Source organism: Trachurus japonicus, chromosome 4 (genome assembly GCF_045865225.1).
Source record: "Trachurus japonicus isolate A0001 chromosome 4, Traja_1.0".
NCBI classification, from domain to species: Eukaryota; Metazoa; Chordata; class Actinopteri; order Carangiformes; family Carangidae; genus Trachurus; species Trachurus japonicus.
Genome location: NC_140910.1, coordinates 10,374,447 through 10,398,607, shown reverse-complemented (window position 1 = coordinate 10,398,607; position 24,161 = coordinate 10,374,447). Strand labels below are relative to the sequence as shown.

Genomic DNA, 24,161 nt, shown 5'->3' with positions numbered 1-24,161 from the left:
TCTCCTTGGTGATGCTCTTGTTTGTTTACGCCGGGAATACCCAAGGACATTCTGCCCGACTTGCTGACATTGTTCATTTGGTTCTCTGGTCTGGTCCAAGAAGCTTTGCTGTGACAGCTTCTCTACTGCCGTCACCCGTTTTAGCAAGTAGCTGTGCTAATGTCAGGTCAGGCCTATTGGAAGGCTTTGTTTCCCTCCCTGTAGAGCCCTCAGCTCTGCTCGTTTGTTTAATAATATTTCATTGCTGCAGTACTTAGTCATCAATTTATGTGTTAATAACATAAATAGCTTATACGCCTTCATGCATGTTCTCACCAGAAACCACGTCATTTTATTTGTAGCACAGGAAGTGGTTTTCTCTTGTGATGTTGATGTGTAATGGGCTGTGAATTTAATTGAGATCAACAGATATGTCAGAGAGGCTTATAATGAAAGTGTCGGTGTAGTATTGTGTTGGTTTCGTGCTGAGAGTGCGTACTCCGTGTTGCTGAGATACGACTGGGCGTTAAAGTAAACAACACACCTAATTTGTTTGTGCCCCACAGAAACCTTTCACCAACACACTGTGTCCTTGTATGGCTGCACAAGTGTGAAATGTTTTTCATGACCTCAGGAGCGAGACCAAAATGACACAGATGACAGCGTGTCGTCACAGAGGCCCGGCTTTCCCACTGCTGCTTTTTAGAGAAAGGTTTGAAAATCTTGCATGAATCGTTAAGGGTCTTACGAAAACGCGGCTTCTGCTTTTTAAGGATGTGTTTTATACTTTTATTGATGCAGTTGTGTGGAACAATGTGTTGCTCCCACAAGGCTGTTGCCCGAGAAGAAAGAAGTCTTTGTTTCACAATGATTCAGGCCACACTATTGATTCAGAGCAGCAGTTTGCCTTGAAATTAGTTTGTATGTTACGTCTCCTCCAGAATGCGCCCCGCTCTCAAAATACACCACAAATATTTCAGACACTTCTCCTCTAGTGTGTCTCCAGTTGCACAGGCCTTGTCCCTGGTTAACCATGACGTTCAAAACCCTTCGAGTCCCACAGTGTAAAAGAGGAATGAAGAGAGACAAAGTGTGATGGTTCAATATGGATGAGGTTTGGGTGATGGGCTTTCTACCGCTTTGTTTTCATTTGTCCACATCTCTGGCAAACGTACAGAAACATACATCTGGCAATGAAACTTTCTCTGGTTACCATTAAAAATGCCACTGCGATGATGTATGAATGGCTTTAGTAAGAATGCAATGATTTCATTTGAGTTTTTCTTATTTCCTCCAATATCACTTGCACAGGCAGTTGATATTGCAAAAACAGACGGCAAGAAGCGATTATATAATCATGTCCTATGTCTGTGGGAAAAGGCAAAAATGAAAAGTATCACTTAAATGGGCAGGAAGTAGTCTGGATTTCTTGGAGGTACAGTTACAGATGGTGAACAGCAGTTTTAAAAATTAGGCCAAGTTGAAAATATGATAATAATAAAACACTAAAGGTTTGCTCCCACCAAAGCCTTTGTGTACAAAGAGCTTGAAAACTTGGTAGATTCTTCATAGTAGGGTTGCTGGGTTGCTGCAATTACGTCAATATTTTACGTCAGCATATCGCCTCCCTCGCATTGATTTATTTGTTGTGGCCAGTCACCATTTACCACCATCTATATTTCCTGTTTATCATTTATGGTCACACTGTTATCTGCTATCTGGTGAGACTGCGTAGTATCCACACTGGCCCTCATTTATCAGACGTGCATAGGATCTGGAGTAGATCCTGGTGTAAAAGTCAGCATCCACCAGGTGTAGAGTTGAACAATACCCACGGTGCCAAATCGTCACGGTTCCTACTATACCAGCAATTCTACACGACGGTACTACCGTGGATTACTAAACTACCGGTGCCAGTTTCCGCTCCATAGCGGGCTGCCTCTACTCTCCTCCTGGCTTCTCACTACACACTGCTCTGTTGTAAACAAACCCACATGGCAACGATGCTGCAAGGACAATTACACCATTAGTATACTTGACTAATTGATTGATAGGTTAATTGATGAAAAAATAGTTAGTAGTGGTAGCCCTAGATAATAAAACATATTTTTAACAAGGAGTGTTCAAAGCAAGCATATTTCTTCTGGTCTGTATGAAAGTAACATGGTCATTGGCAGGTCATTGGGTTGAAGTTCACCTTATCTCTTGTTCCAACACAAGGCTCCAGCCCTGCTCTCACCTAGCCCCAGCTGTCAACAAATAGGCTCATCCTGTTTGTCTGCCGCGTTGCCTCGGCGGTTTGCTACTGGAAATAGACGGTTGCCTAGTTCTTAAGTAAGGGTATGTGGATTAACAGCTTACTACATTATAACCAACTCAAAACAACAGAATACTAAGGCTTTAATCTGGGATTTCAATCATAAAAGTGTAGAGACTGTACAAACTCTGCACATAATCGATTCATTAGCATGTCTTCAGTGTCATGAGACCTTGCAGTCAAAGATTAATCAGAAATCACACTGATGTTCTGATGATTTTACACCTAATAATCTGTATTGTGAAAGAGTTTAATTTAAGAGGTCAGCCCATTCTCCTGACTTCATTAACAATGAGTTAATTAACATCTTTAGAATTTTTAGTCAGCGATTGTTGTAATTTATTTCCAATCTGTTTTCGTATTGTACTTTGTAGTGCATGTCTGTGCATGTGCAATGACGTTGTGCTGATTGTGGCAGGACTCCCCCCTGGTGCTCCTTAGCCTGACTCTGACTACAGCTGTTGTTATTTTAACAGCATGGCAGTGGATGGTACTTGGTGTAGCGCCGTCACATTAGAATCAAGCCTGAGATCTGTCCAACCTTCATCTCTGTTGACAGTTGAGCCTCCTTGAACCCCCAGATGTGTAGACCTGGCAGGCTGATGGCTTTGTAATACATTGGCAGAAACGCTGCCATGTGATGTAAACCATGACTCGTTCCTGATATTTGCATCACACTTGACCTTCTGAAGAGATTCCCCAAAGTGACTGGGACTCTCTGGGATGAGGTCGTCTAATCCACGCCGGCTTGGCAGTTCAATGTGAGATAACCACCGCTGATTGACTGACCTGCTGCATTCAGGTGCTGCGAGCAGGTTTAAGTTTCCGTCATGCGAGGCTAGCCGGCGAGGCCGGCGCGCTACCATCTGTCACCGCCTCGCTGACCTCACACAGGCCATGTGAGCAGAGCCAGACCTTCCAATGCAATCTGTCACTCCAAGAGACCGGTAACCCTGGGGGTGGGGGTGGGGGGTGGGGGGTGGGGGGGCACATACACACTGTGGTTCATTACTGTTGTCATTGATCCTTCAACAGCTGCATGATAGGACTCATTTTACACATAGCCATGGATAAGTGCAGGTTGAGATTGAAGCATCTCTGCCTTTTCTCACAGCCAGTTTTGGCTGCTTGTGGCAACTGTGTCAGTGAGAATTTTTTTTTTTTTTTTACGTAGTCTTTAAAAGAATAGTTCACCCAAAATTCAAATTGCACTCATTATCTATTTGCACCAGCGTCCGTAATCGCACTGACGCCGGCGCAAATCTCGTTGGCGCAAACCTCTCTGGATGTTTTTTGGTGTGTCTTTTTGTTACGAACACAGTTGGTATCCATTTGCAACCGTTATATTGACATGCACTGCTACGCCGAGACCCCCTGTAACTCAGAGAAGCCACGGATAACTCTGAAACTTCTCCCAGCCCTTAGTCGACATGAGGGTGAGTAGATAATGAGTGAAATTTCAATTATGAGCTATTACTTTAAAGGGACAACAAGGAGTTTCTATGTGGTTATAAAAAAGTCTCACGTTAATGTGGATGAATCTCCGCTACCCACACTTGTTAATGGGCCCATTTTTGATAAATATATCGTTTTGTCTCTATGGTTATTTTGTTATTATTAGTGGTGGTGGAAATGCTGGTCGAGCCGACCAGCATTTCTTTACTTTCGGTTTTGTGGCGAGTCATGAGAATAACGCAGCCGAATCGGCGTTTATGGTCGGAACTACGACGGTATGTGATCGTCTTCGGACCTCTGACTTTAATTCTTGATGAATGAAAACATGAGTCTGTCTTGCAGACTCTTTAATAATTATACGGTGCGCGCGGAGGCTCATAAATGTAGTGTGAAAACGCTTTGCTTTTCCAAAACTCCTCGTTGTCCCTTTAACTAGGGAGAGTTGAGTGCATTTTTAAGCGAGAGACAATAAAAAATCGGTATGCGCCATCCCCCCACGCCTTGATTTTTTTTTTCAGCTCCTCTGAAAATAGACCCAAACAGCCAGGTGTCAGACAGAGCCTTTAAATAGGAATAAGCCCCATCTCTCCACCTGCAGCAGAGAATCAGAGCAGCAGCCATCACAGCTTGGGTCTCCTTTATGTATCGATGCAGGAAAGGCTTCAAAGAACATGGCAACTAAATGGTGGATATTATCATGGACGGAGAGAGACGGGAGCACACATGATGCAGGCTGGAGTGGCGGTGTGAGTTTTTCTAGATTTCATGGCCTGCTCCTACCTTTTTTAAAAAGCTTGTCTGATGCAGTCTGTGATGTTAACACAATACAGTGCACAGGCTGTTTCAAGTGAAATGGCAAAATCAAAAGCTTCTTTTGTTAGTACAGCCAGTGCCTTAATGCAGTTTTAAACAGAAATGACCATTCACATAGCAATTTAGATGGGTTGTGCTGCACAAATAGCATGTGATTTTAGTTCACACATCACAGCCAGTGTTTCTGTTTCCCACAGGTTTTCAGAAGACTATGGCACGTGCACGGGGGTGTGTGTGATCGTGGTTTAATTTGAAGACATTAGCGCGATTTAGCACATTTAGCTTTTATTATTGTTACAGCGCGACCTGTCCATGCTCCCGTGTTTGTGTGCGTCATGGATGTACGTGTGTGTGCACCAGCGCGGAAGAGAGCGTGCAGGAGGAGGGGCGGACTGACAGAGATGAGAGATGGTGAAACGCTGTTAAAAAAAACATATTGTTGTTTTGTTTTTTTTCCCGTGAGGGACTATGGCAGACCCATAATGTTTATTTAATGGGAAACACTGACGGCAGTGACCAACAGCGATCTTTTAAAACACAGAGTTGGGAAACAATGGGGCATTCATTGTCATAAAACATATCAACATTTACAGTATTTCTATTAGCAATGCCCCAATAATGGTTTTTGCTGCTGATACTGATGGTCTAAAATTGAGATTGGCCAATCCACAGCCAATACCCATTATTTTTTGGTTGGTGTTGTTGTCACAGACTCACAGTTTGTTTAGTTGCGGTGGCATGTTGAGGTGTGGGACTGCACAGCACATGGTGCTTCTCAGGTGCAGAGGCTGAGTATTAACAACAGCTGATCCAATAACCATCCAATAATCACATTGACACATAGACGCAAAATCACCTGAGCGGCTGATCAATGGTCCCTGGTTTTGGTTATTCTAGTAGAGCCTGACCAACGCCTGGGGGCTGATACTGTTGTCAGTGTATGAGGTTTTTTTTTTTTTTTTTTAAATAATGAGGTATTGATATAATGGCCAGTACACCTTTCCGAAGTGCAAATGTGTTGCCAAACACTTCACACTATGAAATGAAAAATCTTTCTCCAGTGCAGTTTTCTGATAATATTGCCACTCTGATTTATCACAGTACATAACGCCACCTCCTACATGTTAGAGCCGAGTGTCATGGCAGAATAAGACGGGCTCGCTGGTCCAGCAGAGACATCCACTTTGAAAAAAATGTGTTCCACCTAGAAAACACTATCCATTAGGGATGCAAATTATCGAGTAATTCATTAATCGATAGTTGATAGACCTTATCGATCGATGATCGATTAATTGATAAGCGGCGATTTTCCTGAGAACCTAAATTTAAGGAGAAAATTCCTTATGGACTTTACACTAGTATTTGTTAATTTATTTTAAGAGCACAGCACAATGAAAATGTTTAAGTAGCACGTTATTTGGGACAGAGAGCTCTGAGGTTGAAGTCCTATCATAATGAGATGAGATGAGGTGAGAGAGCTGCGTTTCCATTACAGATTTTCGCAAAATAAAAGCGATATTTCTGAAACTTCGAAAAAGTGCAATTGCCATTTGCGGGTGTTTCCATTGAAAGGTATTTTGCGAATGAGCCGTAATGCGTCTTGCGTTTCTATGGTGACGGCACAGCAATCTCAGCTGCCGACAGCTGCTGTTATTGTTATTAACAAAGACGAAAACAGCGCTTGATTGCTGAAAGGCAAAGCCCATGTGGCGCTGCAGCGGCCACAAATAAGGGCACACTCACACGGGCCAGTTGTTCCGTACCGTGCTGAAGCCCGAATCCCCCCCCCCCCCCCTGTCCCCCGCTGGCCCGCACTCACACCACCTCCAACCCAAGCTTCTCAAGCACGGTTGCCTCCGTTGATATAGAGGGATTATTTGTTTACCAACACAGCGGATGTGCGCTTTAACCTGACTGCAGAAAGAACGGAGCCTTTTAACACCAGCGGTGATGAGGCGCTGTCGCGCTGACAACAATATTGTGTCCACACACCCGTACTGGTTTATGTGACTTAAGGTGACATGTCGGCGCAGGAGGGAGTGGGAGCGTGGATGCGAGCCAGTCTCCTTCAACCATGCAGGGAAAAGGGGAATGATAGGAAAGGGTTTTCTAATTTATTGAGAAACAATGCCCAGGTCAGCAATGCATGACAATAAACATGTGGTTCATTTGTCCCCTCAAGTTACATAAACCAACACAGCTTGGACACACGCGCTGTTCTCCGCGGCACCGCAACGAGCGCTTTTTTTTTCTTTTCTTTTTTTTTTTTTTAAATTAAGCTCCGGTAGCGACCGGCTAAACTACGGTAGGATACTGTAAACCAGCGCGGATCCGGTGTGTTTATCAAAGCTTGTCCGCCGTGCTGAGGCACCGGGTCGGTTTGAGCTGCGTTCAGGCTGCATTACAACTCCTCAGGCAGCTCCGTGTCGGCGGCTTTTTGACTCGTTACTCACCGGTCGTCTGTGTGTTAGCGATGGTACAGCCTGAGTCCCGTATAGCTACAACAGGTAACAGTGTTGTCTCTTTTCACCTCCTCTCCCTCTCTCCCTTGTGTGCTGCAGTGCGCAGCGCTGCACACGTTTACACAGAGATCTGCTACATTATGTCGGCTTTGCTTGTTTACATTTCACAGTAAAACTCCCATTGAAAAGGAACGATTAATTGCAAGTAATTTAATTTAATCGATTAAATTCTTATCGACAATTAATCGATAGTCGATTAATTGTTTGCATCCCTACTATCCATCAGTTCATCTGCTTCTGCTGTTTGTTTCAACAAGACACCGTCTTTGCTGCACATTGCTGGCTAGTCAACATCAGCCACCCAGCAGGCAGGGAAGGACTGAGATGTTGATGTTTCTGATGATATTGTAAGTGTTCCAACATAAAAGCATACAACTAATACATTTAGTAAATCAAAAAAACAAATCATATAATTTCGATGTAAATTTAATCCTCAGTGAGCAGCCAAACGCCCTCATGACGTTCTTTCTATGATGGAACGTTTTGCACTTTTGCACCCCAGACCAGCTCCACGCGGCTGAGTCTGGAGACTGTGCTGGTCCTCCATCATGTGAAGCCACCATCTGGTTCTCTTGCTCTTTATGTTTTGGGTCATTATCTTGACCAACCAGTCTGTCTTCTTCTGTTCCATGTCTTTTGCCTCTCCTTTCTGACAGCAGTACACAGAACTGCTCCCTGCAGCACAGTATTGTCATAATACTGCATCAGATGCCGTCGCAACCGTCTGATCCAACACTGCCTTTTGTACAGCGTGTTTGCAAGTCGTCGATAAATTCCGGGTAACCTGCAGGAATTGTTGACATCCATTCACTTCCACTGCTGCAGGAAAGCTGGAAGTCAATCCACTTCTTTCTAGAAAAAAGGGTTCAAATTCCAAGAAACTTTTATTGACCATTTCCACCTTGGCACGTGCGCTGCTCACATCCATGGAAGGTTTTTCATAGTCGGTGTTCAAAGTCTTTTAACAGTCTGTTGCTCTTGTGGATAAACTTTTATCATGGGATAGCCTGAGTTAGGTAAACACCTGGAGTCTATGTGGTTCTGTAAGCTGCAGCAGGTGTGCACAGTTTAACTATTCATATGTAATTATGTCACCCGGCTCATTGAAGAGCTGACTTGTCCGTGGTGCAGCAGAGTAATGTGTTGCCACTCATTCACCACCCTGGAACATGTCATTGCATTCAGTTCAGCTCCAGTTTGGCCATGTATACATCATGTTAGCACTCGTATTTTCTCAGGGGGAAAAGATTACAGCGTATTGATAGGCTGTAGTAATATTCTTATCACACCTCTGTGTCTGAGCTAAAAGCTCTGATCGGACATGTCATTAGGCTGTTTGAGTTAATGAATTATGTATGCCAGCTGATAACCCACAGCAAATACACTATCATTCACTTAAAGGGATAGTTCACCCAAAATTCAAATTTCACTCATTATCTACTCAACCTCATGTCGACTAAGAGCTGTGAGAATTTTCAGAGTCCTCCGTTCCTTCTCTGAGTTACGGGGGGGTCCGTGCAGCAGTATTTGTCCATATAATGGTTGTCAATGGATACCAACTTTACCTCCATACTGCTCGTATGTAATGTCCCTCTTGTATTGAAGCCCCAACATGAGAAATTGTTCCGCCGGTGACACAGGAAGAGCAGTGAACTGAGACACTGGGAGCTTCCGCTACAAACAAGCTTAAAATATAGACTTTTTTTCTGAACAATTTCTCATGTCGGGGCTTCAATACAAGAGGGGCATTACAGACGAGCAGTATGGAGGTATTTAGATGTTTTTTGGTGTGTCTTTTTGGACGAAGAAAGTTGGTATCTATTGACAACCATTATATGGACAAATACAGCTGCACGGACCCCCCCGTAACTCAGAGAAGGAACGGAGGACTCTGAAAATTCTCACGACATGAGGGTGAGTAGATAATGAGTGAAATTTAAATTTTGGGTGAACTATCCCTTTAACACTTCTATTGATTTCATATTGTGGGGGAGAGACCCTGCCTCCTTGCTTTACATGTAACAAGCAAAATGCTGCATGACTGAAATTGTTATGTCCCGATTTTCCTTTGGTGTTGACTGTCTCTGCGTCTCTCTTCCTCGTCCTACCTCCCTCTCCCCCAATGCTGTGATTTAAGATTTATTGTGTAGGCCAGTTTGCCACTGGTAGCAGTGTGTGTGTGTGTGTGTGTTTGAAAGAAAGAGAGAGAGAGAGAGAGAGAGAGAGAGGAGGGAAGAAATGCAGAGACAGAGATTCCCTTCTCCTCTCCCATCCCCCCACTGTTCTCCCACACTGTCAACACGGAGGATCCAGGCTGCAGCTGGCGGCTCCACAGCGCCACTGCAGTGGGATGGCGGCCGGGGGAAGTGCACCTCACTGTTTACAAACCTTGTGTGTGTGTGTCCTCCCCAGGCGCTGCTGCTGCTGTCAGATGGGATTTTAACTGGGGGTCTGAATGATCCGTGACTCAACAGTCTGCAGGTTTATCGTTTCAACCAAACACAACATCTGTGGCTTCACCTCACACTCCCCCGCCCCCCCCCCCCCCCTCTCCTTTCTTGCACATGTATTATTCAGGGAAGTTGTCGTTGTTGTTGTTGTTGTGTTTGGTTCGGTTAAATTCCTGTATGCTTCTGCTTCACAGCCTAAATGCACAAGATTCAGCATTCAATATAATTAGCATTGTGCAACACAAGGTTGATGGAGTGTGGAGGATGAATTCAATAATCTCACACAGCCGGAGGAAGGAAACTGCTCTGAAGTCAGGGGGTGTGGCAGTGATTTCTTGGTCGGTGTCCTTTGGGCTCTGCACCTCACTTCACCCACATCAGTGTTGCTTAGTGCCGGTGATGTTCTGGCTGCTTTTAATCGCCCGTTGCAGAGCCTCGACTGTTCTGGGCCACATTGTGATGTTTAGAAACCAGGACTTCTGCTTCTGTATGAATTAATTTAGCTTTTATTGAAGAAGTGCAGTGCAATCATCTCCGGGCTTCTTTGCCAGAGTGGAGAGACGTACGGTGACTGTGACATGTTCACTGTTCACATGCTCCACCACAGATCTATTCATGTAATGTAGGCAGGGGGTGTGTCTTAAGCCTCCTTGTTTTTTCATCAGCCCAAATGGCTTTAATATCAGAGTACAGTTAAAATACAGCGTAGATGAACAGTATTGGTAAAATCCTCATGACAATTGTTGTGTTTTCATTCTCTCTGCTCTCTTCTGTTGTTTGCCTCTTGTTGTAAAATGCATTTACTTTTGTTATTGCAGCTCATGTTGAACAGAAAATCAAATAAACCACTTGGCCTGATTACTGTAAGGACTTAATCTTCTGTCGTAGTCACTGATTAGGCTGCTTTTGTAATGTGGCAAAATGGCAGTTTTGGAAAAAAGTTGTGGCATGTTGTGCCGCCAAATGTACATGCATGATGAGAAATTAACTTGGGGAATGTCTGGCCAATGGCATGTCAGGAAATGTGGCCTCCTTTACAACATGGCTCTGGAGTTCTGGTCTATATAGTTTGTGTGTGGTTGCATCAAATTACAGTATAAACTCATTGTTTTGATGGAGGTTAGCTGGTTAACTGGCGGGGAGAGAGAGAGAGTGAGTGTGAGTTAGAAAAAAAGACATTGTGGTTTTCTTTCTTAGTAACAATGGCCACAATTATTTTTATGAAAGTGTGAACATATTCCACATTTGGTGTAGCATCAACAAATGTAATTTCTTAGATTTGGTCCATGAGCTCATTCAACTCACGTTCAGTATCAGTTAGAGAAAGCGTAGTGTAGTTGTAGTTGTGGTGATTACAGCTCGACTGTCCTTTGGTGTAAATGTTGCTTCAGAGTTGTTTTTCACTCTTCAAAGAACACAAGTTATTAACAAACAGGATTAACTTTTCATGCTTGTTGCTTGTTGTACAGTAAATTGTAGTGCATCATTTTATAGTTTGTATCCGATATTTCACCTTTGGAAAAGACTGATGCGACATCACAGCCAATCACCTCCGATTTGTGGTGCATAAATGTTTATTACGTGTATTCTTTCCGGCAGAGATGAGATTAGAGATATCAAGATGTGAGTATCTGAGCCAGCAACTGCTCTGGCAGTTGTTTTGTCCTGTTGCGACATTGTCAACAGTGGCAGTTACACATTAATGTCATTAACACGTGCTAACCACAAAGTGCTGGGTGTGGTTTTTAAAGTTAGCAGGCAGCTGCAATGTTTGCAGTATGGAACTGCTGTAAATTGGAAGTGAAAGCGGTCGACAGCTGCTTATGATTTAATAATAGGCCTAATTTGGAGTACATTATGTCTGCAGTGCCAGGGCACTAGTAACAGGCCCTGTCCATATGACAAAGTGCTGCCAGCGTCAGGCCACTATTGGGATTCTGACTTTCCTTTTGAGCTGAAAACTCTCATCTGAGGAGGTTTGCATTATTTTGTCCATCTGTCTGTCTGTCTGTCTCTGTGGAAAACACAACTCTCTCAGCAGAGACGGAGGGCACAGATAGATGTCGCTGAGCCAACATGCCACAGAACAACATCACTTCTTCTTCTGCTGTCTTGGCTACAGACTTGTTTCCATCTCCTGAGTCATGAGCAGATCCCCAACCAGCTCAGCCATGGCACTTTACTCTGCTGTGGGGGTGATGCAACTGGCCCTGAGTCTGCTGCCACTGGCTTTAATGTGGAGAATGCTGCTGCTGCTGTTGTTGTTGTTGTTGTTGTTGTTGTTGTTGTTGTTGTTGTTGTTGTTGTTGTTGTTGTTGTTGTTGTTGTTGTTGCAGCAGCAGCAGTGTGATTAGACAGCACAGGAGTAGACACACTGACCCTCTCTTACTTCACACACAGTCATGTGTATTGTACAATTATGTCCTATTTGCTTTGCAATAACAAGTTTCCCCTCGGGCTGTCATTAAAGTTTAACCTCATCTCATCTTCTCTTGTAATTACCTGTGCAAAGTGGAGGGTGATACCACCACCGTCGGGAAAACCTACCAATTAATCCATCATGCTATTGGTCAGTAAAGCCAGTGAAATGTATTGGCCTGACAGCCTGATCTTTAGTAACTGATATCCTGCCTCCAATGCTAAAGCCACACATCATGTTAAAAGTTTTCCCGTGCCAAATGATAAAAAAAGATGTAACAATCTAGAAAAGAAATGTAACCTACTGCTCACCCCCCAGGAGACAGTATTTCAGCCACTTAGTTGCCATTAAATGCACAGAAAGCCTCTGCTTCTCCAGGGAGACACTGAGCTCCAGGCATTACATGGCTGATTATTCTCAGGGGAAACAGACTGTGAGCTGGTCCCTATTTGGAATCAGCTCCGATGTAGCACCCCGATCATTATGAAGCAACAGACAAAAGCTAGGTTGAATCACAACACATTACAGTATATTCAGGTGGAGGTGGAGCCGCTCGGGGTGCAGGGTCCAGTCTTCTGGCTTTAAGAACTGCTGAGGGGAAATAATGTATGCATTTGTCATCATAAACAAGCGCAGCTGACAGCACGACCTGAGCAGCAGTTGTAGCACAGAGCAGCACACAGCCAGCAAGTGTTAGGATCATGTGGGGAATGTAGATGACGGATCGTAAACGCATCAAAAGTGTTGTAGCCTAGGTGCAGTTGAGACCAGTTCTGTTTTCATTTTAACAACAACATTGTTGTCGTACCTGTTGTTAATTAAACAACTGTAAAAGCTGTGGAAACTGACTGTAACAACCAATCTTTATGGAGCTGCTGTCCACACTCAGGGGGGATTGTGTCTTTGCAGAACAGACAGGGATCTAATTTATAAAAAACAACCTTCCCTAACAAAGAAATACCAGGCAAAGTTTGGCAGTATGAAAATAACTCTTTGCTTTTAATTGAGATGCCCCGACCCAGGACGCAGCGTCCTCCCACCTTTAAAGGATGATTCCTGGCAAATTCAACTCTGGGCTGTATTTTCATATCATTTTAGGTCTAAAAGAAGGAATCTGAAGATTTTCAGTTTAATCGCTCCTGTTTTGTGGTGGTTGTGTCTGTCCCCGCATCACCACGGCAGCGATGAATGGGAGTGGATGCAAGTTCAGCTGCTTAGGCTGTTTACATCCCTCAAAGCTGCAAGTTTTTTCCACAGACAGCGTCAGGTGGCCACTCAAACATGCACCGAGAAGTTTGTTTACTTGAAGCAAGTCAAGAGTTGATATTCCTGTGTTTATGACACAAACCTTCCGACTGCACGTAAACACACCTTGGGTCTCGCACGAGACTCCGCAAGACTTTGAATTAGATCTAGTTTTACAAACATGTCGGCTTGCTTGAAGTAAATAAACTTCTGGGTGCATGTTTGAGTCGCCATCTGACGCTGTCTGTGGAAAAAAATTGCGGCTTTGAGGGATGTAAACAGCCTAAGTAGCGGAACTTCAATCCGCTCCCATTCATCGCTGCCGTGGCGATGCGGGGACAGACGCAACTACCGCAAAACAGGAGCAATTAAACTGAAAATCTTCAGATTCATTCTTTTAGACCTAAAATGATAGGAAAATACACCCCCGAGTTGAATTTGCCCGGAATTGTCCTTTAACCACGACTTTATTGTCAGTCGTTGACGTTGACACAATCGTGTAGTCATGTGTCACAGTTCACTGTCCGTCTACTGGAAGATTACATACAGTACCTTCTCATTGACACCTGTTACTAACCGTCTTGATACAGCGATGTAGGCAGAGCTGACTGGTTTGTTAATCCCATGGTGCATTATGGGAAGCAATGCAGAGTGATTCTTGAGGGATCACTCTGACAGAGGCAGCAGCAGGCCTGGGTAAAAAGGCCAGCATTACTAACATAGTGAAACACTGGCTGTTTTCAGAACAGCCATACTTAAATATTTAAAGGCTTAACATTAGTTTAAATAACCAACTTTCTCAGGGCAGTAATCATTTATTTCTTTTCTTGAGATGATCACCAGGTAACCACAGACCGTGGCGTTGACATCGCAACATAATCTGGCAGGAATGTGCTCTAGGGCCTCGCTGGTTGACATTCCACTGTGTTGTAGCAAAAGTTGAGGCAGGTTCAGATTTCACAACACCACCGTGGGTGTGAAGGCAGTGTGGTGTAGGAGAGCAGTCTTCATTTTAGGCCAAAGGTACCTGCTCACACATTCCTGTCTTTGTGGTCACATGTATTGTGTCTTTTTTTTGATGAATCTCTCTGTTTTTCAGGTTAGGTGTGTGCGTTCTGACCTCATGGTGTAACAGGAGTAAAGATGAGCATTAGCAGTGATGAGGTCAACTTCCTGGTCTACAGATACCTACAGGAGTCAGGTATCCTCAAGTTCTTCTCATCATCACATCTGCATTTCTTTTAATTAAAATGTTCAGCCCTGCCCTGCGTCATCAGCTGTGAATTAAGATGGATCATGTCATATGGTCACTTACTTTAATTAGTACTTTTTTCCAAACAATCATAGTCATGGTCAGTTGTTGCGCTGTGGATGTGGTTTGGCCACATCATTTTTTAGTCTCCATGTAAAGTGAAATTATAGAGCATCACGTTTTAATACTTTGGATCATTTTCCTGCAGCGCAAATCTGTTGTGATTTATGGGGAACTTAACAAATTTGTCTAAAGCACCTCATTAATCATTTGGCGTTTCTGTTCAATGAGTAAAATTAATTCAAAGTTCATCATCAAATAACTCACATGGAGAAAATTTGAAAAGTTAAAATGAATGCGTGGGAGAACCTGATATAGATAGTTTAATTATTAAGATAAAATGAATGCAGCGTGATGTTAATAGCAATTAAATACCCTGATCAGTAGTTTTTATTATTCTTTTCCGTTAAGTTAGGGATAAAGAGTAGCAGGTAATAGATAGAGATAATTTGTGTTTGTGTGTATATATACTCTCCATCTCCTCCTCACTCCTTACCTCTGTCTGCTCTCTCCTCCTCTCCAGGGTTCTCCCACTCAGCGTTTACATTTGGTATAGAGAGTCACATCAGCCAGTCCAACATCAATGGTGCTCTGGTTCCCCCTGCTGCCCTCATCAGCATCATCCAGAAGGGCCTGCAGTACGTTGAGGCTGAAGTCAGCATCAATGAGGTGGGACACAGACACAGACCGGATCACACTGGACAACACTGTCTTCTTTCCTTCTCCGTGTTCCACCTATAACCCCCTCGCCTCTCTCCCACTCTGCAGGATGGGACGTTATTCGACGGGCGGCCCATTGAGTCCCTGTCCCTAATTGACGCAGTGATGCCCGACGTGGTTCAGACAAGGCAGCAGGCCTACCGGGACAAGATGGCCCAGCAGCAGGCCGCCACGTCAGCCCCGGCGTCGGCCACCGGAGGCAGCATCGCCGGCAACGCCAAGAACGGAGAGAATACTGCCAACGGGGAAGAGAACGGAGCCCATGCCTTAGCAAGTGAGTAATAAGACAGACACCTGTGGTGTCAGAAATACTTCTCACTGTATGAACATTTTATCTATTTTTCCACCTTGCAAATAGTGGTTTAAAGAGATAGTTCACACAAAATTGAAATTTCACTCATTATCTACTCACCCTCATGTGGACTAAGGGCTGGGAGAAGTTTCAGAGTCCTCCGTGGCTTCTCTGAGTTACAGGGGGTCTCGGCGTAGCAGTGCATGTCCATATAACGGTTGCAAATGGATACCAACTGTCTTCGTAACAAAAAGACACACCAAAAAACATCCAAATACCTCCATGCTGCTCGTATGTAATGTCCGTCTTGTATTGAAGCCCCGAAATGCGAAATTGTCCGGAAAAAAATTAAATAAGTCTATTTTTCAAGCTTGTTTGTAGCAGAAGCTCCTCTTCCCGGTTCGTCAAATTTGGACGAACCAGGGTCCGTCCTCTTCCCAGTTCGTCCAAATTTGACAAACCAGGAGGAGGAGCTTCGAGAAGCTTCCGCTACAAAACAAGCTTGAAATATAAACGTATGTAATTTTTTTCGGGACAATTTCGCATTTCGGGGCTTCAATACAAGACGGACATTACATACGAGCAGCATGGAGGTATTTGGATGTTTTTTGGTGTGTCTTTTTGTTACGAAGACAGTTGGTATCCATTTGCAACCATTATATTGACATGCACTGCTACGCCGAGACCCCCTGTAACTCAAAGAAGCCACGGATAACTCTGAAACTTCTCCCAGCCCTTAGTCCACATGAAGGTGAGTAGATAATGAGTGAAATTTCAATTTTGGGTGAGTGAAATTGTTGGGTTAAAATCTCTTTACATACGTTCTACATCAACAATCTCTACATGCATGTTGATATCTACCAAACTGTGTGCTCAGACAACCACGCAGACCTGATGGAAGTAGACGGAGACGTGGAGATCCCTCAGAACAAGGCCATGGTGTTGAGGGGCCACGAGTCAGAGGTCTTCATCTGTGCCTGGAACCCAGTCAGTGACCTGCTGGCATCAGGGTGAGTCGCTCTCCTCTCTCCTGTGGTCTCTTCACTCTTTATAAAGAAAACCAGTGAACTCACTGTTCAAGTCTGTGCTTTTGTGCTTTTCTGCATATTTGAAAACCAAGTCAGCTAGAAATATTTTCCAGCTGCTTTGGCTTCACTGTTTTCTACTGTTGCAACAGAAGATTATTTAGATTATCGATTAATCTGTTGCTTCTGTTTTCAATAAATGATGTAATCTGCATGTCAGAGGGAAAATGTCTATATGCCAGAGCTGTTTTGTTTTGTCCAGGCTCAAGTGCAACACCATTGTTATGATAATTATTAATGTTATCAGTGTTGTTATCACTATTATTATATGATTATGCTATTTTTTAATATTGATTGTAATTAATTAATTGCTATTATTTTCCGGTTGATTTATTAATTGACCTCCCGTGGCATTGTGTGATTATTGTGTAATTGAGGAGATTACAATCAAATAAGTACCTCACCGCTGCGACTGGATTGGATGATTATACAAATGGTAGCGTTGTGGTAACACTCTCATAAGACTGATATCTGCATGTTGCTGTGGACAGACAGTTGCTGACATGTCTGTGTGTGTCTGTGTCTGTGTCTGTGTCAGGTCTGGTGATTCGACAGCTCGTATCTGGAACCTGAGTGAGAACAGCACGAGCAGCTCCACACAGCTGGTCCTGAGACACTGCATACGAGAGGGAGGACAGGACGTCCCCAGCAACAAAGATGTCACCTCGCTAGACTGGAATGTACGGACACTCTCTCACACACACACACGCACACACTTGTACAACAATAAACCATGCAGGACACTGTTGTGTGCAGTAACACACTTCATGTATAGTCCAGCAAACACCAGGATGGCAAAATGACAACCACGGCCTCCATCATAGTGGAACTCCCAGCAGGCACTGAACATAACGTTTGATAATATCTAACAGCCGAGTATCACAGAGCAGAATTTTCCTTCAGTTCAGCCAATGGGCTGCAAAAACCGAGCCAAGGGCAGAGGCAAAAATTTCCTGGAAAGCATCCACGCTGATGGAAAACACAGGCCTCTTTTATAACAACCAGCTGAATCACAGCAAATGTTCATTCAGCCCGGGCTGCTCAGGCAAATACTGCGACTGAAAAGGACATGGCTCTGTAAACATGATCTGATCTGGCTCTGTAGGACACACACACAGACACACAAACGCGCACGCACACACTTGACACATCTGTCCCTCTCTCTCTCTCTGACAGAGCGAGGGCACACTGTTAGCAACAGGCTCCTACGATGGATTTGCCAGAATATGGACAAAGGATGGTGAGTGGACTTAAATCTAATTAATTTGTACGAAATTCAAATTTTGTCAGTTGTATGCTAATGCATTTTCTGGTAAATGTTTGTACATTAGCAGTTATTAAAATCAACCACGTGTTACCATGGAAACACTAATGGTAACTGCAGTGTGATGTTTGTTGATGCTGTGATTACAGTAACAGCAGAACCTGTACTACAGCGTGCCAGCATGGCTCAGTTAATCCTTGTGCGATGCTGCCACCTAGAGGCAGGCTGGCAGATTACTGTTGGCTCACTTTGTCCAGGTTGTCGTGCCCTTAATGGCATCTTGTTGTTTCAAATGTAATTCTCATAAGTTTTGTTTCCTCTCTGTGTTTTCTGCTCCGTAGGCAACCTGGCCAGTACGCTGGGCCAACACAAAGGTCCCATCTTTGCCCTTAAGTGGAATAAAAAGGGCAATTTCATCCTCAGTGCAGGAGTAGACAAGGTAATCCAGGCAACTCTAAAATTGTTGTACAATTTCCTGTGTAATCTTTCAGTGATTACACAAACACTAATATTATAAGCTCTAATGGAACATGTTCATATCTCCTCCCAGACAACAATCATATGGGATGCCCATACAGGAGAAGCCAAACAACAATTTCCCTTCCACTCGGGTATAAGAGCATCTTCAGCACTGCTCCGCTCCACTCCATCTGTTTTTTTTTTTGGCTGTAAAGTCTCATCCTCTCATCTCTGTCTTCATCTCCCACAGCTCCAGCACTAGACGTGGACTGGCAAAGCAACAATACGTTCGCCTCCTGCAGTACAGACATGTGCATCCACGTCTGTAAGCTGGGACAGGACAGACCCATTAAAACATTCCAGGGACACACAGTGAGTTGTTTGTTTGTATGTTTGTATATGGTCACTGTCATGTAACACCAGAACGTGCTGCACACGTCACCCCTCTTCTCTCTCTCTCTACAGAATGAAGTAAATGCAATCAAGTGGGATCCCACAGGGAACCTGTTAGCCTCCTGCTCAGATGACATGACGTTGAAGGTGAGCAGAGAGATAATACAAAAAAAAACAAAAAAACATTGTCCGTCTTGTGCCATTTTTCTCACTGTTACCTTGACCTGAAAGTGCTCACCCATAAAGAAAGAGATGAAGTATTTATGACTGCTGGGGAAAAGGAATATCCATCTCACTGACCCTTGAAGTTGTAATTCATAGTGTCCTCTAAGCTGAAATCTTGAAAAAGAAAAGTTGATGCTGGTCCAGATGTCGTTCTTCTGGGCAGCTCTTGTTTACTTGTGTGTTGACTGACTGAAGAAGGTCATCACCTGATGGCGGCAGACGATGGTCAAACCTACAACTTGATGATTCGGTGAAGCAATGGATGAAGTTTTTGATTTTTTTGCTTGTGTGTGTTTTTCAGATCTGGAGTATGAAACAAGAGTCGTGTGTCCATGACCTGCAGGCTCACAGTAAAGAAATCTACACCATCAAATGGAGCCCCACCGGCCCTGGAACCAACAACCCCAGTGCTAACCTCATGCTAGCCAGGTGAGTGTCTGAGACCTACAACACATGGTCAGTAACAGTCTGCTGGTCAGATACTGTCTCCTTCACTACCTGCTAGTAGCTGCAGCTACATCCACTTAGCCCACTGGTTGCTGTGACAGGCAATCAATTTGATTAAAGCAGAAGTAAGCGGCTGACAGAAAGTTAGCCAAAACGACCAGATCACTTACTTCTGCTTTAACAAAAATGAAACAAGTGTTGATCTTTGTTACTCACTCGTTGTGCAGACAAATCAACTGCTACACAGTAAGCCGGTGCATATTCTCATTTGCCCAGGTCATAGTATTTCAAAGGATTTCAAAGTATTTCAAACACTCTTACCTGGCTCCATCATGGAGAAAGTTGTGGATTTCACCCAAAAGGCACAACTATCACAACATAACAAAAGCAAAGAGAGACAAACCAAGAAATTCCGCAATTTACAATCTCGACATGTTGACAATAACACAGAAATACTCACATGGGGGCAAAAAACTGACCATTCAGCACAGAAAGAAACACAAAACAGATGGGTTAAGAATTTGTCTGACAGAGAACTCACCCAACCTGAGAAAGAGGTCCTAGCCAAAGGCTTGAATTTCGCCATGACACCGAAAGAGCTACCTATAGTGGATTTGATTACAGCTACAGAATCTGCTATAAGGAAAAACAACTTAACCGGAACTGAGGCGGATCAGCTAAGGTTAAAAGTGTCAGCAGCGGTGGCCGAGGCTAAGGTCCCCCCCTCTAACCTCACCTTTGAGGAGAGGAGAGCAGTGACGGCTTTGAGCAAAGACCAAAACATTACAATCCTCCCAGCAGACAAGGGTAGATGCACAGTTGTGCTCAATACAACTGACTACCAGGCTAAGATATCTACATTACTCAGCGACTCTAACACTTATGAAACTCTGAAACGAGACCCGACCAGTGGTTATAAAAAGAAGGTGATAGAATGTCTACAACAATTACAAAAAGAAGGGGTCATTGACAAAACACAATACTACCGGCTTTTATCCCCAGGATTCAATCCCATGCCTATATGGACTCCCCAAAATCCATAAAGAAGGGTCCCCGCTCAGGCCCATTGTCAGCAGCATAAACTCGGTCACTTACAACATAGCCAAACACATAGCCAATATCTTGGCTCCTTTGGTGGGAAACACCCCACACCACATCCAAAACTCTATAGACTTTGTGGATAAAATCCGGGACATACAAATGGAACCAGATGACACTATGGTATCCTATGATGTGACTTCTCTTTTTACCTGTATTCCAACTATGGAGGCTTCGGCCACAGTAAGAGAACGACTCACACAAGACAACTCCCTGCAAAACCGAACAAAACTCAAACCCGAACATATTTGCCAGCTTCTGGATTTGTGCCTGAACACCACATACTTCCAGTTTCAAACGGCAAATTTTACAGACAAAAACACGGCTGTGCCATGGGTTCACCAGTATCCCCTATTGTGGCAAATCTGTACATGGAGGAGGTAGAGAACAAGGCTTTAAACTCCTTTGAAGGAACAACACCGAGCCACTGGTTCAGGTATGTGGACGGACACATGGGTTAAAATCAAAACCAAAGAGGTGCAAAGCTTTTACCGAACACATTAACTCAGTGGACAAAAACATCAAGTTCACCAGAGAGGATGTCAAGGACAATAGTCTGCTTTCTTAGATTGTGACGTCCATATGAAAAAGGACAGGAGCCTCCACATTGGGGTATACAGAAAACCCACACATACAGACCAATATCTACTTTTTGACTCTCACCACCACCTTCTGGAACATAAGCTTGGTGTTATCAGAACCTTGCAACACAGAGCTGATAACGTGCCCACCTGCTCACAGGCCCAAGGGGCAGAACACAAGCACCTGAGAGGCGCCCTCACAACTTGTGGTTACCCTAACTGGACCTTTGTGAAAACTGCAGCTGCTTCCAGAAAGAAAACCAGCCAAGTGGTTGAGAAAGAAGGACAAAACAAGAGAAACAATATAGTCATTCCATATGTGTCTGGAGTATCAGAAAAACTCAGGAGGATCTTTAACAAACACCGTATCCCTGTGTATTTCAAACCCAGCAACACACTCAGGCAGAGACTGGTACATCCCAAGGACAGAACACCACACACCCACAAAAGCAATCTGGTGTATGCAGTCCAATGCAACGAGGAATGCAAAGACCTCTACATTGGAGAAACAAAACAACCACTGCATAAACGCATGGCCCAACACAGGAGAGCTAACTCCTCAGGACTGGACTCTGCTGTCCATTTACATCTCAAGGAGAAAGCCCACTCCTTTGAGGACAGCAATGTCCAAATCCTAGACAGAGAGGACAGATGGTTTGAAAGAGGAGTCAAAGAAGCCATTTTTGTAAAAGTAGAGAAACCATCCCTCAACAGGGGAGGTGGCCTGAGACACCACCTATCTCCAATTTACAATGCTGCCCTTTCATCCCTTCCCAGGAGATTCAACAATCTAGCCTCAAAGAACAACCACTGTTCACAAGTGGCAAGTGACTCCAACGACTGTCGTTATAACACAATAGGGCACTAACGAAGTCGAAACCAACTTTCCATCAAAGGCAGTCATTTAAACGACTGTCGTTGGCACTTGGAGCACAAATGGGAACCAGTGACATCATCACCCCTGTGAACGCCCACACAAGAGGTTAAATAGTGAGTCTCCACACCAGATAGTTGGACCAGTCCCAGCCTGGTCAGATGCGTACATGAACTGATGAAGCCTCTTGGATGAGAGGTGAAACGTCTTCCTAGACAAATAACTAAGTCCAGTTGCTTTCGATTTAACCTCCTTTGAAACAACTGCTACACAATAATACAGGATGGCACTTTGGGAGGAAAAATGAAACGACAGATCTGAAATTAAATTTTAATTAAATTAAATTTTTTTATTATTATTATTTTTTTTTAATATTTTCCCTTTAACAGCAGGTAAACTTTTAGCAGTTCACGCTGATTGTGAGTTGGCACATTCTGTTGCCTTTAAAGGACTAATATGGGCTTTGGAAATTTCAGTGCTAACAATAGTAAATCATGTTCTCACTGCGTTTTTCCCTGCTCTCTGCAATTCCAGTAACATTTACTTTTTAGTATTTACTTTGAGTGACTGATTTGATTTAATATCAGCAGTTCTGTGTGACAGTGCACCAGGTTTCATCGTTGTTTCCTCTCAGAGCCTCTGCAGACCAGTGTCACTGTGACTGCTTGAGAACATCAAGGTTGCAATTATGTCATACAGTTTGTCTGAAACCCGCAACCAGTATGAAGTGAAATATATTTTTTTAAACATGTCCTATTCCTCATTAGATGAACAGCAGCACCTCCATAACCCTGTTTGTCCCTCTCTCACTCCAACAGCGCATCGTTCGACTCGACAGTTCGTCTCTGGGATGTGGAGAGAGGCATCTGTATCCACACGCTGACTAAACACCAGGAGCCCGTCTACAGCGTGGCTTTCAGCCCCGACGGTCGGCATCTGGCCAGTGGCTCCTTTGACAAATGTGTACACATCTGGAATACACAGGTTGGTGGAGAACAGAAAGGGGGACAATGTGTCCTTTCCCCATTACTTTTTATTTTATATACTGATAGCTGTAGGGGCCTTAAAGCAGACAGCTTCCTTGTTAAATTTTCAGATGATACAGCTCTGTTGTCACTCCTTCAGAGCACAGAGTCAGATCACGGTAGTGCTCTTCCTGATGTTATTAAGTGGTGTGACGACAGCTTCCTTGACCTTAATGTTTCAAAAACTAAGGAATTGGTTATTGATTTCAGGAAACACAAGGCAAACACCACTGTAAGCACGATCCATGGGGAGGACGTAGAAATTGTTGATTCATACAAATATCTGGGTACTCTGTTTGACTCCCAGCTTAAATTTGACATCAACACCAATTCAGTGGTCAAAAGGTCTCCAATTCTATTTTATGTACTGTGTACTCTTCATACATTGAGAGCCTCCTTACTTTCTCTTTCATCTGCTGGTTTAACAGTCTGGCAGTGAAGGACAGGAACTGTTTAAATAACATTGTGAAAGTCTGCTCGAAAATTACTGGCACCCAACTTACTGACTTGAACTCCCTTTGGGAAAGACGGGTCTCACAAATGGCAGCATGCATCATTAATAGAATCATGTTTTGGCCTGTGAGTTTATCTCGATGCCGTCAGGGCGACGCTACATGCAGCCTCTTAGGAAGACCAATCGTTATTAAAGGTCTTTTGTGCCCTCTGCCATTAGTTTGTTGAATGCTCAGCTGGCTTGAAGCTGTAGTATTTAGTACTGTTGTTGACTATGTGTTTTTACGTATATTGCTCTACTTATGTATTTATTATATTTTTGTACTTTTATCTTACCTGATCTCAATTTTGCACTGTCCTTGCACTTTCCTCCTCAATTGTATGTATGCTTGTGTATGTGATTATGGTGTGGTGGTCAGCTGTAGAAACAGAATTGCCCTATGGGATAAATAAAGTAATCTCAACTCAACTCAACTGTATGTGACCTTTATCCAGATTTCACAGTTGAGACCAAGGAGGTTTTCTAAATAACGCTTCTATCCCCTGTGTGTGCAGACGGGCGCTCTAGTCCACAGTTACAGAGGGACGGGGGGAATCTTCGAGGTTTGCTGGAACGCAGCGGGGGACAAAGTGGGAGCCAGCGCGTCAGACGGATCTGTAAGTCCACACAGGGACTGTTTGACCGCAGCTTCTCCTCTGATAACTTCTTCTCTCACTTTCTCACATCGACCTC

General features: G+C 43.8%; 1 protein-coding gene across 1 annotated transcript in view; it reads left to right on the top strand.

Annotated features, from left to right (window-relative positions):
* tbl1xr1a (TBL1X/Y related 1a) overlaps window positions 1–24,161 on the top strand; it is a 45,075-nt gene that overhangs the window by 18,170 nt on the left and 2,744 nt on the right. The window contains exons 3-15 of the mRNA XM_085773823.1: window positions 14,300–14,401; window positions 15,036–15,181; window positions 15,281–15,506; window positions 16,402–16,534; window positions 17,148–17,289; window positions 17,786–17,849; window positions 18,215–18,312; window positions 18,424–18,484; window positions 18,583–18,704; window positions 18,798–18,872; window positions 19,252–19,379; window positions 22,769–22,934; window positions 23,984–24,085. Of these exons, the coding sequence (XP_085629949.1) occupies window positions 14,344–14,401; window positions 15,036–15,181; window positions 15,281–15,506; window positions 16,402–16,534; window positions 17,148–17,289; window positions 17,786–17,849; window positions 18,215–18,312; window positions 18,424–18,484; window positions 18,583–18,704; window positions 18,798–18,872; window positions 19,252–19,379; window positions 22,769–22,934; window positions 23,984–24,085 (1,521 nt within the window). The 5' untranslated portion in view covers window positions 14,300–14,343. The remainder of the gene's footprint in view (window positions 1–14,299; window positions 14,402–15,035; window positions 15,182–15,280; window positions 15,507–16,401; window positions 16,535–17,147; window positions 17,290–17,785; window positions 17,850–18,214; window positions 18,313–18,423; window positions 18,485–18,582; window positions 18,705–18,797; window positions 18,873–19,251; window positions 19,380–22,768; window positions 22,935–23,983; window positions 24,086–24,161) is intronic.